Here is a 16554-nt window from a genome sequence, read left to right as displayed (position 1 = left end):
TAGAATAGTTGCTAAAGTTGAGCCAAAGTTCTATATTTGGCCAGAATGTAGATTATAACAAAGAGTTCTTTTGAAAGTTATGGTCAATGCCTCCTCTTCTCAGATAATTATACTCCCACAGCTCTGCACATTGCAGCTCCTTTGGTTTCAGTATAGTGGCAGCTGTTGATATATTCATTGTAAATTTGGCTTCCTGTATTTTTATTTTGCAATGTCATGAGTTCTACTGCAACTCCTTGCACCATGTTCCCACACAAAGATCACTAGAAAAAGAACAGTTCCCTAACATCTTATTAGGCCCATCTTATGAACTTTTTTTTTTGTTAAAAGGGCTAAGAAAGGACTTATTATCAGGGCAGGCATTTTAAAGATGCTAACTTAGCTTTAAAAACACTGTCAGCAAATTTTATATCAAACTGTTAAAGACTATGAAATAATTTTTCAAAAGTAAGGTTCCAGTTTGTAGCTTCTCTCAATAGAGAACAAGCACATTGATAGGGTTTTGTTGGCTGTGTCCTGCTGTGCAATTCCATCTCAGTTTACAAGCAGCATGAGCAAGAACATGCCACATAGAATTTGAAATAATTTTCCTTCAAAGGGTGAAAGCATAGCTGTTCTTCATACATGTTCAGGACAGTTAAAAGACTAGCAAGAGAGGAAGAAATGATCTGACATCTGCCTTTGTAGAGACAGCCTACTGCAGAAAGAAAGATATTTGCCTGAGTTTAATGTTTGCTACTGTTTGCATACAGCATGTTAACCAGGATATGAATAAACTAAAAATGTGCTGATCTTGATTTGCTTTACTTGTTTCTTGAGATAACAGGGTGAAACCTATACTGAAAAATGGGGGAAAACAAACCTGTCCCAGGACACTGCACTTGAGTGTTCACTCACTTTCCTGCTAGAGATTGAGCAGCTGCAAAAAACCCTCAGACAAAGCCTCGTGTAGTCTGACAGACCAGGTGTGACACAAATGGGAGAGAAGTTGTAGCTTGTCCTTTCCATGAGCCAGGGAGCCATTGCTGAGCTGCTCCAAATGAGCATATTGGGTTTGTACAGCTCTCAAAAAGCTTTAAGGAGATCAATGCCATGATTTTTATCTTACAGCTAGGGAAAATGAAGCACAAAAAGGAGAAACAGCTCTAAGATCATGTGGCAAACTGATTCTGAAGACCAGAATGAGATGCAGCCTTTGTGTGCTCAGTTTCAAAGCACTACCAAATTCACATCTTTGCCTCTGGTATGAAACTGTTCCAGTCCAGTGATGATAGTTAAGCATGGCAGTCCCTGATGCACTTTTATAAATTTCCAGTAAAGGTAAGTGGTGCCATGTGGGTGGAATACCCCGATGCCATCACCTCTGCCCTGTATCTGCCCTTTGCTATCTTCCAGCAGAGCCCAGAGAGCAGCTCCACCACTGGGAAGCACCAGCTGCATGAGGCACTGAAGCCCTCTGACAGTGACTGTGCTTTGGGTCTCTTGCCAGATCTGATCTTCACACCTAATCTGTGCTGGCTCCTACTAGCTCAGTTTCATGAGATGGAAGAGTTACTGATACAATTTCTCAGCATCGTAGTAGGAGACAATAGGATACAGATTAAACAACCTCTGCAGTGGTGTCCTGAAGTTATTCAAACTATATGCAGAGCTCAGTGTTTTGGCAAATTCCTAAACATGGTTATCCTGAAAAGCAGAGACCCCACAAGAATTCACTGTGGCCTCTGCATCTTCAGCTGAATGAGACCACTTTAATTTCTTCTTAGAGATCTCTTCCTGCTCCCAGCAACTAAAAATCATACAACCAATTATATTTGTTTTTGCTTTAGCTACTCCTTAAAACAGAAACACTTTCCACGATCCAGACTGGTGGATTTTAGAGTTAATACTTTATACTGACAATCTAAAGCTACTTCTGATGACCACTAAAATTCAATGATACCTAGGTAATATTAGAAAATAAAAAGAATAGGAGCCCAATAATATCTAGACAGCTTATTGATTCAGATAACTAATATGCTAATAAATTTACAAACTGAAATATTTTAAATGTTATAAGAAATATCATCAAGTAACAAATGCAGATTACCTGTGAAGAGCTTCTGTGGTAAGCTGAATAGTGAAGTGGACCAGAAATAGCAGTATCATGTGGTAAGGATGGATACTGGCTCTGCATTGGATGGGGATGCTGGTTGCTATAGCTACCATAGTTGTAACTTCCTGTGTATCTGAAATACATTAAAAAATACTTTTAGTATGCACAATAATTTATTCTCACTAATCATTCCAGGACTTTTATGAAATATGGCATTGTTTGTTTTTTTAACTGGAGGATGATATTTTAAATCTTTTTCAAAAATATATTTTCCAGTTCAGATGGGAAGCAGATGCTACTAGTGTGTGTCCAGCACAACATCAAATAGAGAGACTCAGCATGTTTCTGTGACTAATTTTTTACTGCAGACTCATCACTGCACTTTATCAGGAGAAAGTGTCTTTCCCTTTTATTGTAATCTAATGCCATGTTCCCAGTAATTTGCTATCCAGGCTGAGGAAGTGTGGTAAGCCCTGACCTGAAGAGCTACAATGAGTTCAGATATCTCCTTGTACTGCAGTCAGATGTTCCTTTTTTGTGAGGAAGAGAAGTGAATTGTTCGAATCTGCAGTATACAATGTTCAGTCTGCTACTGGGGAGCACAGAATTGGATCCAGATCCAGTGCAGATCTCAGCAGTACTGAGCAAAAGAGAAGGATCACCTCTCCTGACACATGATGTAGTTGGGTTGTTCTCTAGGCACATCTAACTTTTTCAAACATGGCACAGGAAAACAGGAATCAGAGAAGAAATCTATTTAAACCTTCTCTTTTAGAAAATCTCCTCCAGGCCTACTGTGGTTTTGAATAGAATTAAATGAGATTATAAAACTAAGACATAATATAATTATAGAATAGCAACAAAAGCCAAATAATTATGATACCAGCATCTTTGCAATACAGACTTAATTACATCAAGAAACAGCTTTTACCGTGTTTCAAAAAAAATCACCTAAGCAGAAGTTCATCCAAATCCCACCAACAAACACAAAAAATCCCAAGCCAGTGGAAGTGCCTTACCCATGTTCTTCTCTGTGGGGATACACAGGTATCCGGTGTGTGACAGATGATGAAGGTACATGTGGGCTCCTCATGCAGGGCAGCTGTTGGGAATTCTCAGCAGGTGATCCAGCAGCTGTTGTCACAGTGTAGGTGAGTGACCATGTGTAGGATTGCATAGCCCCTGCAGACAGAGAGGAGCCAAAGGAGCATAGTTAACATGGGCTGTCATCCACAGAGGGGCCATGCCTCGAGACAATTATAGTAAAACAACAAGGCAGATAATGATCATGGAAAGTGCACTGACACAGTGAACAGACCAGTCGTATCTGAGGCATAAATATCAACACAGAGTGATCATTTGGAGCATGCAAGGATCCAGAAGAATTAAACATATATGAAACAGCTCACACTGTGGGCTTCTAGTGTGGTGTTGAAACAATTTTGCAGAAAAAACCAAAACCCTGGAATAGGACTTAGAAAGGGAAGAACACCAGCGCTAAGATTTCTCAGGTATGATGCACCAAACCCTGAGATCTTTCTCACGTGGAGAGGGCTGGTGGCCTGCTCAGCTCTGAGACCTGGACAGAGGCAGGAAGTATGACCAGAATGATGAAGGATTAGAAAAAATGAGTGTTATGCAAATAAATATCTCAAATCCTTTTGTGGTTTGTACCTGTTCCACCCAAGTAGGTACCAGCCCTTGTAGTGGCAGCACCACAGAGATCCCCAAATTATGACAAGTAGATAGACAGAAATAGCCTAGTCATTTCCTTCCTTCAAATAACATTTCTTTCTTTTTTTTTTTAGTGGCAGCAGAGACTGGACTTAATTTATTTTTGTCATGTAGAGCGTTTGTGGGAAGAGCAGAGCAAAGAAGTGGGTTTTCCATTTTGCTTAGAAGGTGCTGAGTTTTTTAATCATCCTGATCCCTTCCAGGCAGGAACTCCAGTTTCATGAGCCAGCTGCTGAGAAACCTTTGTCCTTTGCACACACCCCTTTCACTCAGGAGGCTGACAGATCCATTGTTCCAGTATAACATAGCTCTTGCTGGAGGTCATGACCATACTGGCTGAGATTACGCTGCAAATGAGGACCAGAACATTGAATTTAACCCAATGAGAACACTGGTTTGGGGGGCTCTGGGCACTCTTGACTCTTTCTCTTCAGCTAAAAGGAATTGCAGGAGGTGACTCAGGTTTTTCAGTATGGATTCTAGGACTTCCTGTGGCATGAAAGGGCTTAATTCAGAGGGGGGAAGTCATTGTACGCCCAGGTCTGTGTCCACTCTATGGCTTTGGGAATTAAAAGCCTATTTCAAATGTGTATAATTTGCTTCAGGTGAGTGTGACTTTATTTGGCAAAATCAGGCAAATTTTTTTTCTTTTTTTTTTTTGGGAAATGCTTAATTCTGTGACTGAAGGCATTCTGAGCTTTACAAGGTAAGTCCAACTCTAAATACTTCAGCAGGGTGTGATTTGGTGCTCTTACAAAAGAAATCCATGGATGTCTTATGGCCAAGAGTATCATGATAGGTCTGTTTTCACATGCCTGCATTTTCTGCCACTTTCTTGAAATTTCTGTCTTTTCTATCTCCTCACAATGCAGAGGACCACTGAGATTCCCAAGACCCAGTGGAGAAAAGCAAACTCCTGTTGCCATGGACAAATACACATTCACAGCTCCTTGAGTTGGGAAAATGTTTAAGGAAGTCTGACTTTACTAGAAAAGACAGTTTAGGTGGAAGGAACCAGAAGTATTTATGCAGTTACCAAATAGCTTCATTTGAAAACAAAAGAGTTTTGAAAATATCAACAACTTGTCTACAGAATATTTTAATGAAACATTTCAATTTCAAAAGGTCAACTTATTTCCCCAGTGTTATCTTCCAAAAGAAAATTTGCAACTTTCTTTCAAAACAGGCCTGAATTCAAAAGGCAAAAACAAAGAGAAAAGAAAGGGCAACAAAGAGATTGAAAAACCCAAATGATTTCTTTTAGGTAATATTATTGTATGGGGGCTTTTTTCCCACTTTTTCACTTCATTATAAAACAAAAGTTTTCCTTTGACTTGATTTTATTTTATCCAACCAAAAATTTGCCATCGATCCAAAAATCTCATTACCTTCCTAGCTCTAATAAGAAGCAGTAATAACAGAGCCAAAAGACCCTTTGCATTTTATCAAATATAGTGATTTGTCTGGCCTCAGACATTGTGACAATCTCCTTTTCTTTTTTCAAAAAATAGAGGTGATCTTATCCTAGTCTGATGAAAATGAGTGAGTCCAGGACAGCAAGTTGTTTCATGTGGGAAGTTAAATTCCTTGGATGAGAGATAGCACTCCTGGTATTCAAATCTAACTGGCAGCTAACTCAGTTCAACTTTAAAATAAATGGTTGGAGAATAACAATCTTTGTGCTTGTCCAGATGTCACAGAAACAAAAGTAGAAAGTAGGTCTTGCACTCAGAGATCTTTGAATATTTTTGTTTAATTCTCCTAACCAAGAACTGTCAGAGGTACTACAGGATAGTACCTCACACAGCTGATGAGTGAATGCCCCCTTTTTTTTTGCAGGTTATGGCTTAGAAACAAAAGTATGCTGGGTTTTACTCTGGATTTACAGTATGACAGAAGGCAGTGCAAATTTTTTTTCAGAATGTTCTGGGGAACCTGCAGTTGCCTCAGTTCCCTTTGCCTTTGTGGAAGGGATGCTATTGTTTTCAGTGACCTATTGCAAAGACAGGGAGGAAGGATGGAAGATTTGCAGACTGTGTGTAAATATGAGGTCTCCAGGATACTGCCAATGATGTGGTGGGTGGAAAAGGAGGAATGAGTCAAGTGTGAAAGGTTTTCATAGTTAGCTTCCTAATATCTGCCTAGGTCTCAGTCCTTTAAGATTAATTTCCTCAGCTGGTTGCAGAATTGAACTCCAAAAGATGAAGTCTCTTTTAGATATGACTGAACCCAACTGAACTGCTTTTTTGAAATAAGCAAAAACAATAGTGATTGAGCAATGATTTGCTCTGCTTTGTGTTCTGAACATGCAGGGTTTGATTAAAACAGGGAAATTCATTTATTATCACCCTTTTTTCTTTTCTCTTTTTTCTAAAAAAGTGATTTTGAGGATACTAATCAAGAGGCCATCTGATCTGCAGAGGAGCCAAATATAAATGGAACTGCTATTAGTCCTACAACAGCCCTGTTTTCATTGATGCCATCACGTACACCAGTGCAGAGAAAACCCAGAAGCTGTTTAATGATGCTGCATTTTGTGTCTGCTTTAGGCTGATACACAGTGAGACACTCCCAGCTCTGTGAATTATATCTGATAATCAGCAGCACTCTCAACCTCAGGCAGTCAGAAAGGCAGAGTCAGACCCCCATTCTGCCCCCACACAACAAATAGATCACTGTACCTATGAAGCTTTAGAACAACACAAGCCCTTCCATTTTAAGGGAAGAATTGCCTTTTGAAGTTGAAACCTTTGAGGTTTGCACTTTGCAGCTATGGGAATTAAACTCTAATTGTTGAGCAAGAGCTGATGTTCTCAAATACTCATGTAAGTCCAGGAGCTGAAGCTTTAGGAAAAAAAACCAAAAATTTGTTCTACTCATACACACAAATATGAGAGGGGCTAGATCTGTGCCAGTATTCCCATAACTTTAATACTGAGCCCAGACATGGTAGAACAGTGACTTTTAATGACCACTGCTGACCCAAAGACTTATTCCATGCACAGATTTCTTAAAACTTAACAGCAAACTTAGTAAACTGAACAGTAAACTTAGTAGTTTACTAAGATACTAGGAACTAACAATTTAGAATTCATTTGGGTTGTCTAAAAACTATTGCATTGGCAAATGAGTAATCAGAGCTTTAAGAGTGGCTTTAAGAGAGAGCAGCATAGTCAGCCACACAGCTATCACTTTTTTACAATATTGTTGCAGTTTGAACAATCATTAATCTGGCCTTTGTGATTTGGAAAGGATGGAGGCTAATTAGCCTTTTAACTATCCAGTAACCTAACAAAAGTTTTAAAAAAAAATGTTATTATTGCCATGACAGATATCACAGAGTGTGATACATAGGATTTACCTTTCTTTTGCTCAGTATTATGTCATTGCAACAGTTTAATTTGCTGGTTTTGTACTGACCACTGACTGAAGGCAAAAAGGTTAAAATACAAGTTTAATAGTTAACTTTTATTGCAAATGTAACAAGCAAGAAAGAATTAATGGTGCCCTAAACTGGGGAACTGAGAGCTAAAGGTGACCAATGGAACAAGTTCTCAGAATCTGCAAAGCATTTGTAGAATTTTACATTTGCTTAATAAAAGACATGTAAGAAAATCAATAGTGTGATCTTTCCAGAACACATGTTCCTATTTCAAAATATTCTGTGCAATGCCACAGATTTGTATGTAAAGTAGTTTGTGTGTATAATACATCTTCAGCACTCCTATTTTAAAGTGAAGCAATTTCCTTTAGCAGAGACACAGTTGTTATTTTGTGTTGCTTTACATGAATAAACACTGCATTCCACAGTGTAATGGTTAGCAAACTAAAAAGCAAACTAAAACTAGTCCATCTATGTAATGAACATAGGAAACAGAGGTATTACTAATTGCTCAAATTGAGAAAGAAAGAAAGAAATAGCCATAGATTCATATTTAATGTTAACCAGAGCATTACTTGCATTGACAAATTTGGCTTGTGCAAAACAAAAATGATTTTCACACTCTAAAAAGTGAGACTGCACCAGACCATAAGTGTAAAATTCAGTTAAACCAAAAGAAAGCCTTTAAAACAACCTAAAAATATAAAGCTGAGGAAAAAAAGAACTAAAATAATCAGAAATGGCTTTCTTGCCTAAAAAGTTCTAGTATGGGAACAATTGTGGTCTTTCTGTACCTGAAGGGAAAGACAGAAGGGGACTTCTTATGAGGACCTGTAGTGACAGGAGAAGGGAAAATGGCTTTTGGTCAACTGTTACATGACAGTCACATGGAGTTATGGTACCTGCAGCCCAAATACAAGTCCCTCAGACCTCCACTCCAGTCAGTGGCCCTGGAGAACACACAGCTCCTTTTTTTCAGTCCTTTATTTCTGCATACAGCCCTGCACCATACTAAATTCTGGTTCCAGCATCACAACCATCCCACAATGCCTACAGGTCAAATTCCACACAATATCAATGTTTCAACAAAAGTCAAAGATCCTCACCACCTCCACTGTCACCTGGACTGAAGCTGTGTGGTCACCTCCCCTGTCTAGGAATTATCAGTTTCTTGTTTAACTGTCCTGAGGGATAAAAACTTCCTATTTCCCTCCTAACTATTGTATTGCCTCCAACAGTGAAAAATCTTAAGTTGTGATGTAGGGACAAATATTCTTAAATCTCTTTCCAGCACAACATGCATTGTGCTTCCCTTTGACGCCTTTGAAAATATGAAAAACATTTTTCAGAAAGATTTATTAGTTCTTTAGCCACTGCCAAATACTCTAGTGTGGTAAATCATCACTTTATGACATTCTTTCAAGATTTTGTAACTCTTCTAGTGCATCACAAAAGCAATGGTTTCCACATTCTGATTGTGCATCCTATTCAATGAGGAGCAGCAAAGCTGGAATTTCACTGCCTGAAATGCCTTCTGGAAGTCACTCTCATTTCTGCCTTTCTTTCCATGAATTAAGAGAACACTGTCTTTTGATCATGCAGACAGTCCTGCCCACATCCAAAAGGTAATGAGTTTTGCTCTAGAGCAGAGAGAATGTTGGCCATTTATGCAGCCCAAACAAGGAGCTAGTTTTATGCTAATTGTTTCCTGTCAATCCTACCCACAAGTTTAAGCTGTCCCTTAAGTGCAGATTTTTTAAATTTGTGGGTCCACAAGAGCACAACAATCTTATCAGCTGCTGTAATAGAGCAACAGAAAATAGGCTTCAAACATGTAATTCCTAATCTCTAACACTGGTTGATGAAAGTTATCAGTAACCTGTAAAAGATACCCAAGAGAAACTTGCACAGCTATTTAAACATATTTGGGTATTAAATATGTTGAAAGATACCCATTTCCCATTTACCAGCTAGGAATTCCTGAACCACTAGTAATTTGGACTTTTGCAAACCTCACTAAACCTGAAATATTTAGCACTCTTCCTTTAGGTATATAAAACATCCAAACATCAGATCTTTTTCCTGGTAGAGTGCACATCATGTGTGGATACAGTGAGACCAGATTTCTGGCTTGGGAAGGCTTCTCATACCTTGCAAGCCAGCACACCATGCTCTGAGGCTCAGTTTTAGGAGACCAAGTGCAAAAGCCACCTTCAAGCAGATTTATCTGCCAGAAGCCAACCTACCTGTAGTAGCTGTTATGCCACCATACTCTGGGGACTGGTTGCTGATGGGTGAAGGGGCAGAGGGCACTTCCACAGAGGTGGCAGATTTAGCTGGGGAGAACGGTGCTGGGGAGGGAGTTGGAGCAGCTGGTTCACTCAGAATAATTTCTTCTCGTATTTCTGCTGCAGAATGAGAGAAAGCTCATCAAAATAGCTAAAGGCAGAGTCAAGGAACACTGAAAAACTTAAAAAAAAAAAATGCAAGCAGTTAGATTCTGTAGAATGTATTTCAAGAAATACAGAGCAGGAACCACAGATCTTTGAAAGAAGTACTTCTATAGCATTCACCATTACAACCTTCATTGTATCTTCAGAAGACCTCTTAAAGGAATGTGATATTTTTCCTGTTGCATAGGCAGGAAACTGGCATGGACAGCTTAAGTGTTATACTCCTATAATGTACTATTACATATCTAAAATTAGGAGTGCAGTCTGACTTAGGCATTCCTACACCTTCTAGAGACATTGGAAAGAAACAGGAGTCTCCAGAGCATTCCTGTGGCTTTGGGCCATGATCTTCTTTCTTTGTTGACTAAAAAAGGAGGAAATTCTGGATATTTTTATCTGCTAAAGGTATGTGGAAAATATGCAAGAATAAGCAACTTGTTTGTCAAAAACCCAAGAGGCTAAGGCAGGGCAATGAATTAAATGAAGTCTTTCATCATACAGAAGATAGTTCCCCAATCACTGAAAATTTTTTTTCCCATGAATGTACAGGGTGATAAATTAAGCCACAGCTAAAATGGAGAATAAACTTTCAAGGTGACAGAGAGGCATAATTTGCCACAATTAATGGGAGATGCAGGTAAGGAAGATCATTGAGGAGCTCTCATTACAAGGGGCTGCCTGGAGCAGAAAAAACTAAAGGCAATCCCTGCTTGCTTCTGTTCTGGCAGTCTGAAATGGAGCAAAACTCAGAATCTCCTTCTGTAAAGGCACACAGAATGTAAATGTACCAGAAGCAACAGATCATCTATTTGTCTTTTCTCACTCCTGATATCTATCTCTTCCTCTTATTGGGGCTGGTACAAATCCACTGGTGTGAGTGAACTTATTAACACCAAGTCCACTGAAATTCAATGGTGGCTTTGAAAGATTAACTAAGATAAAGGGTTCCATTAGAAATATTTCTTACTGAAACACCAAGTGAGTGCTTAGGAATGGGGCTTCAGACATCCACATACACTGTGAAGCAGGCAGTTCTCTTTCAGAAAGTATTAACCAAGGATGCCTCCCAAATAATTTATTTCACTTCATGACAGAAGTGCTTTTCTCCTGGATAAGCCTCAGGAGGTTGGATAAGGCTAAAGATACACCCTAACAAAAAGTAGAGAAAAAAGTGGAATAAAACAATAAATAATGAGTAAAAGAACAGACTCACCTGTGCTTCCTTCTCCCTTCATTGCCCTCATTAGCTCATTAGCTTTCTCCTGACAATGGAGTGATTCTAGCAGGTATAATACATAGTCATCGAACATCAAGTGAATAAGGTGAAAAGACCCTGGTAATAAAGTGAAGAAACAAAAAAGCCATTGACTGTCTCAATACACTCATTAAACCAATTATTATGGTACTCAACACAAACAGCCCTGAATAAGACTGCCTCCATCTACTGAAATATCTCTTTTACTGAAGGTAAGAGAGATCTAAGAAAAACCAGGGAGTAGCAAATTGTTCATTCCTAGAGTAATACAGGCTTCTACAACCGGTTGTAGTTTAGGGTGCAAGAGGACTGCCTAGCTGAGATCTGCCACTTGAAGGATTCTTCTTCTCCTGCATTAGCAATGAATGTCAGTTTTGACAACTGCACTGCAGTAGAATTGTTTCCTGTTGTCTAAAGGATGTATCATTTTCTGTCAGAATGGAATCTCAAACTGGATGCTTTAGTGACACATCCTGGTATGAATTTTCTGCTCCACCTGCAAAGAAAGGAAGTGAGTTGCTTCCCATAATTTATAAAGCATACATATCAGGGATGGTGAAAAAATGTTTGCCCTAGATCACAAATCAAAAGGAAAATGGTGTGTAAGAAGAGATACAGTTTGGGGGGGAAGTAAGAGATGAAAAACATCAGAGCTGAGACATTGTGCTGTGCCCTCCTGAAAGGACTGACACCCCTCTGCAGGGCGACACTGACAAGTATCAAGGTGGAGTTTGTTCAATTTATGCAATAGACTCCATGACATCGGGTACCTGCAATAGTTCCAGACACGTCTTTATCATACAATGGGTTTGGTTTCTTAAAGCTCTTTTGTTCATTTAGACTTGCATGGAGCATTTACCACATGCTTATTTAAGTCACTAAGTAGCTCGGACAAGTACAAGAAGAGTGAGGTTAAAATAATAGCTCATCCAGCAGTTAGCTTAAATCAGAGAAAAGTCATCATCTGGGATAGAAGCAGAGATCAATTACTGCCAGATAAAATAACCCCAAGAAACCTCATGTGGAGGTATTCCTTTGGAAATTCCATTATTGCATTTGAAGAGAAATAATTTCATGCAGAAAAGATCAAACGAGTCTCAAATTCGATCTAATTTTATAATGATTGATTTCTTCACTGGAAAGTTAGGTTTATCTTGAGATATTAGTTTTTATCACAAAGAAGCATAACTATCCCTACTCCAACTTCTGTACTCAAGCATGCTGCTGTAGGGCAGATTTGAAAGACCCAATACCCTTATTGAATTCTAGCTGGCAGTTCAGCTTTCAGAGTGACTCTGAGCACATTCTTCTCCTTTGTGACCCCGATGGTCTTTGTGTTTCACTCTCTCCCTGCACGCCTGCACGGTTTTGTTGTCACTGGTACGAGCTGGGCACACACCCTGGGAAGTGAACATGTGCCCTGTGCTCTTGGGCAAAGCAGCACAGAAACAGGACACCCCTGGCTGCAACACCTTTGCTGTGGGGAGATCTCTGGCTGCTGGTGGACCTCAAGCATCCAGCTCTTCATTTGTTTCACCTGACTAAGCAGATGGTAACAGGTTTCCCCACCCTTTCAAGGGTAAAAAGTGGGGATCTTCACTTAAGTACTGCAGAGAACTTGTTTTTAAAAATCCTTGGGCTCAAAGTCTTGTTAATTAAGTCCTGTTTGATTTAGCAGTGCAATAAAGACAGCAGACATGGCTGAGAACCTTGCTACTGACCTAGGGATTCCCCAGTGAAAAACTAGATTTTCAAGAATCTCCACAAAATGTTCACTCTTCTCCTGACTACAGTTTTTCAGTGGGAAGTTTCTGTTGACTCTAGTGCAGTTACTACTGATAAGTATCTTCAAGGTAAGAAAAACAGGCTAAAATTCTGGCAAACTTCATGTAGTGGTATAAAGCTCAGGGTATTTACTATTTTCTATCAAACTCCTTACTCAGCCCTCAGTTAAAAACAAGGAAAGTTGCTTGTAGCTTCATAAAAATATTTGGAAGTGTGAACTCTAAACACTGTAATTGTGTTTGCTAGCAAGCAAACAACAAGAACTCAAGATCTGCTATTTTAAAAAATGTCTTTGTTTTTGGGGGGTCTAAAGCTTTATTTTGAAGACTTGGGGTTGGCAATACTGAATGCAGCATTTAAAAACACTCCAGTGCCCTTGTCACTCTTTTGAATTTCTCTCTTCCTCTCCTATTATTTCTCCCACTGTGTATTTTTAAGCTCTGCACAGAGTTTTTGAGCCCAGAATTTGCATGAAAGACACCAGACAAACAAGGTTTTGGTACTGAATGCAATGAATGCAATATTTTTATATTTTTAAATAAGTCAAATGAAATGCAAGCTACAGAGTGAAACTGATATCAGGGCATGCATTTCAGCCTCACAGTGAATGGCTATTCAGCACAATGTACCATAATTTATTCTGTGTTTGCAAGCTATTGTTTCTCATATGACTGTTGGGTTCTTTCAAGTCTATCTTTAAGCACAGAAATGGATCCAGTTGTAGCCAGCAAATCAATCACTTATTAGGAAAATGTAAGAAATCATTGAAGAGACTGTAGTTACAACTGTAAACAGCATATGGCTCTAATTTTCAGGGGTTAACAGAAATCATGGCAGTGCCCAGCCAAGGCACAGTAAGTATCTGCATCTATTAGGAGACACAGCAATTACGTCTAACTAGCAAAACAACAGTGAGATTTCCAGATCTGGAGAAAAACACAGAGTTTCTATAACTAATCAGTTACTTTATACACTGGGTGCACAACCCAAACACTGCCACCAACTGTGCCTTTGATATGCATAAGAAGGAAAGAGGGAGGTAGGGAGGCAGAGATAAAAAGAGGGAGGGAGTAAGAGAGAGAACAGGGTTTTTGGGTTTTTTTTTCCTGCCAGAGATTGTTTCAACCTGCCCATGTCACCATGCTTAAAAGCTTTGTGTGAGTCACTCCAGTGCCAGGTATTACCACTTCCTTCAATCAGGTTGTGGAATCATCTATTTCAAAGGTAAGAATATACTGTGCTCTACATAGTAAAGATCCCATCATCAAACACATTATTTCACTTTAAAATACCCTACACTGTGATCACCTGAGTCTACATATTTTTTAAGGTGAGAAAAAAATTAAAAATCATTCCACTGAAACAGTTCCTAATGCAGTAAAACTGTAAAACTTTTTATCTAAGTTAAGAACAAAGGTATATAAATGTAAATATTTAGAACAGTTAATCAGTCTTTGTTTCTCTCCACAGAACTCATTTAATGGATATATAATTCTGAAAAGCTAGAAAGAACTGTATAAATTAAGTGCAGAAAAGTTTCTGCCATCTAGCTCTGAGCTTTTTACATTCAGGGGTTATTCTTTTGGAAGTTGCTCAACTCTAATTCAAGAACAATATATCAAATGGCTTTGCAGTGAAAGAATAGAATCATTAGTGTAGATTTTTATAAATTTGTGTTCATGGCTATATAAAATTTATGAGACATGAGTAGGGACAACCCAGGCTGCTGCCTGATAGGATAAGCATATGTTTTGATATTCAAAACTTCAGTGCTCCTCCTGCCTCCACTAGCATTGCACCTGAACACGTTTGTGGTTTTTGCTGAAAAATGTAATTGCCTTGGGGATGCTCACTATTCCTGATGGTATTAACATCTGTTTGGAAAACTCTTTTACAATGGAAATGAAAGCAGTTTCAGGTTAAAATATAAATATGTAATATAAATAAATATTACATGTATTATAAATAAATAAAACATACTAAAAATAACCTATTGTATCTCACTGACAGTATCCAAATGGATACTATAAGATGGTTATAAAAGCATAAAGGGCATCAAAGCTCAGCCAGCAGAAAACCTTGCAGTTGTTCAATGCAATACCCATATAAAACCATTATTTATTGATCTTTCTAGAAACATATTCAAGCAAATGTGCATTTATAAAAAGCATCCCTCATGCAAAGTCTGGCCCCAAGTGACTGAGTGTTCACACTTGTGGCACACCAGTTGAGTCATTCTTGCTTTTAACTGACTTTAATCTAAACCTTTTGTATCTGAGGACAAAGGCCCCTTTCAAACAGTGTGGAAAAGCAACGTGATTTTTCATTTAAAAAGTAAATTTTTTTTTTTTCATCGTGAACTGACTTCTTAAGAAATGGAAGAGTCTCTCCAGGTTATAGAAGCACACTCACTTCACAAGGACCAGTTTCAGGTGCTATGTCCTTTAAGAGGAGAGCTGGGGAAGCGTTTCACTGGAGAGCTTTTCATCCACTCCAGCAAAGTCATCTCTCTTGGCTCAACATGCTGCCAGAGTGGTTTGGGTGAGCAGGTTCACTTTGCACTGAAGTGCACTAGGGAATGTTCCTGTAATGGACTCCCCCAGCTGCCCTGATCCCTGCAGCTCCTAACAGCAAACAGGAGGAAATAGTGATGTTTTCATCTCCCCTGGTGCACAGACATCTGTCTATTGACATTTCCAAATGTCAATAGCCCCAATCTATTTTTAACAGAGCACTGGACATGTGAAAACTGGTCATGCTTTCACTTAAAATGCACATTAAAAGATGGCACACAGATTTTTTTCTGACTGTGGCATGCAATTATTACAACAAAATCCAAGTACCAAAGCTGGGTGCGCTGTGCAAAGTCATGTCCCGAATCACTCGAGTGCCAAAACAGGACCACATCAGGAGAAACTGCTGAGCTACCTTCTTCAAAGAGCCTTGTCTCTTGGCAGCTACCTGCAGGAAGACAGAAGTGTCTGACATGGAGAAACTCATTTCTACCAGCAATACAGCTGAATGAAATACACTAAAAATTAGAAAACCCAAACTCAGAATGGCCTTAGACAGAAAACCACCTTATAACCATGGACAACCTTCAGGAGGAAACAATAAAGTATTATTCAAGATTGGATCTCCTTCATACATGATAAAAGGACTGCAAAAAAATTGCTCTGATCTTCATCTTAACTTAATTACTAACATATTCTTTCTTGCTTCCTAGTCAAGGAAGCAATTTATAATCAATAATGTTTGATCTACCCTCCAAATTTATATTACTATTTCAAATGAGTTTAATATTGAGTATAAAGCTTTTGTTCCTTCTCATTTTTATTTTCGTGACTTCACTTAATCATTTTAGTCAGAAAAATACTTTCCAGAAAGCACACTTTAGGCATTAACTCTCCAAAATTGTATTCATTATAGCCATATGTGAGTTAAGGGATTAGATGTACCCTATCAGATATTAAAATTAATTTATTAAAATTCATGTCAAGTTCTTCATTAAAATTACAGCTCTGGCCTGAATTTTAAATTGTGTTCCACTGACTAGAAGTTCCCCAAATCAAAGTATTTCAAGTAATCTGGAGAATGATCTGTTTTCTATATGGCTATTTTTCATCACAGAAAGAGGCAGCATATTTTGGTTTCTTTCAGTTTCAATTCTGAGCTCTAACAAGGGGAATGAAGAGTAGAAATTCTAATAGAACACTTTACTAAAAAGAATTAACAGAAGTTGAAATAGTCAGCTATGTATTTTCACACTCTATGTAAAATTGTGGTGATGCTGAAATGCTTTTGAAAATACATTTTAAAGTTTTGTTAGTAGGTTTCTGCATGTGCTTTA

At 38.6% G+C, this 16554-nt stretch overlaps 1 protein-coding gene across 1 annotated transcript in view; it reads right to left on the bottom strand.

Annotated features, from left to right (window-relative positions):
• The window catches only part of RFX4 (regulatory factor X4), an 83520-nt gene that overhangs the window by 7258 nt on the left and 59708 nt on the right, over positions 1-16554 (bottom strand). The window contains exons 13-17 of the mRNA XM_079303623.1: positions 15548-15665; positions 10878-10997; positions 9458-9619; positions 3115-3277; positions 2090-2228 (exon numbers count right to left, since the gene is read on the bottom strand). Of these exons, the coding sequence (XP_079159749.1) occupies positions 2090-2228; positions 3115-3277; positions 9458-9619; positions 10878-10997; positions 15548-15665 (702 nt within the window). The remainder of the gene's footprint in view (positions 1-2089; positions 2229-3114; positions 3278-9457; positions 9620-10877; positions 10998-15547; positions 15666-16554) is intronic.

This window comes from Erithacus rubecula, assembly GCF_903797595.1.
Source record: "Erithacus rubecula genome assembly, chromosome: 4".
NCBI lineage: Eukaryota > Metazoa > Chordata > Aves > Passeriformes > Muscicapidae > Erithacus > Erithacus rubecula.
This window is presented reverse-complemented; position numbering and strand designations above follow the sequence as displayed.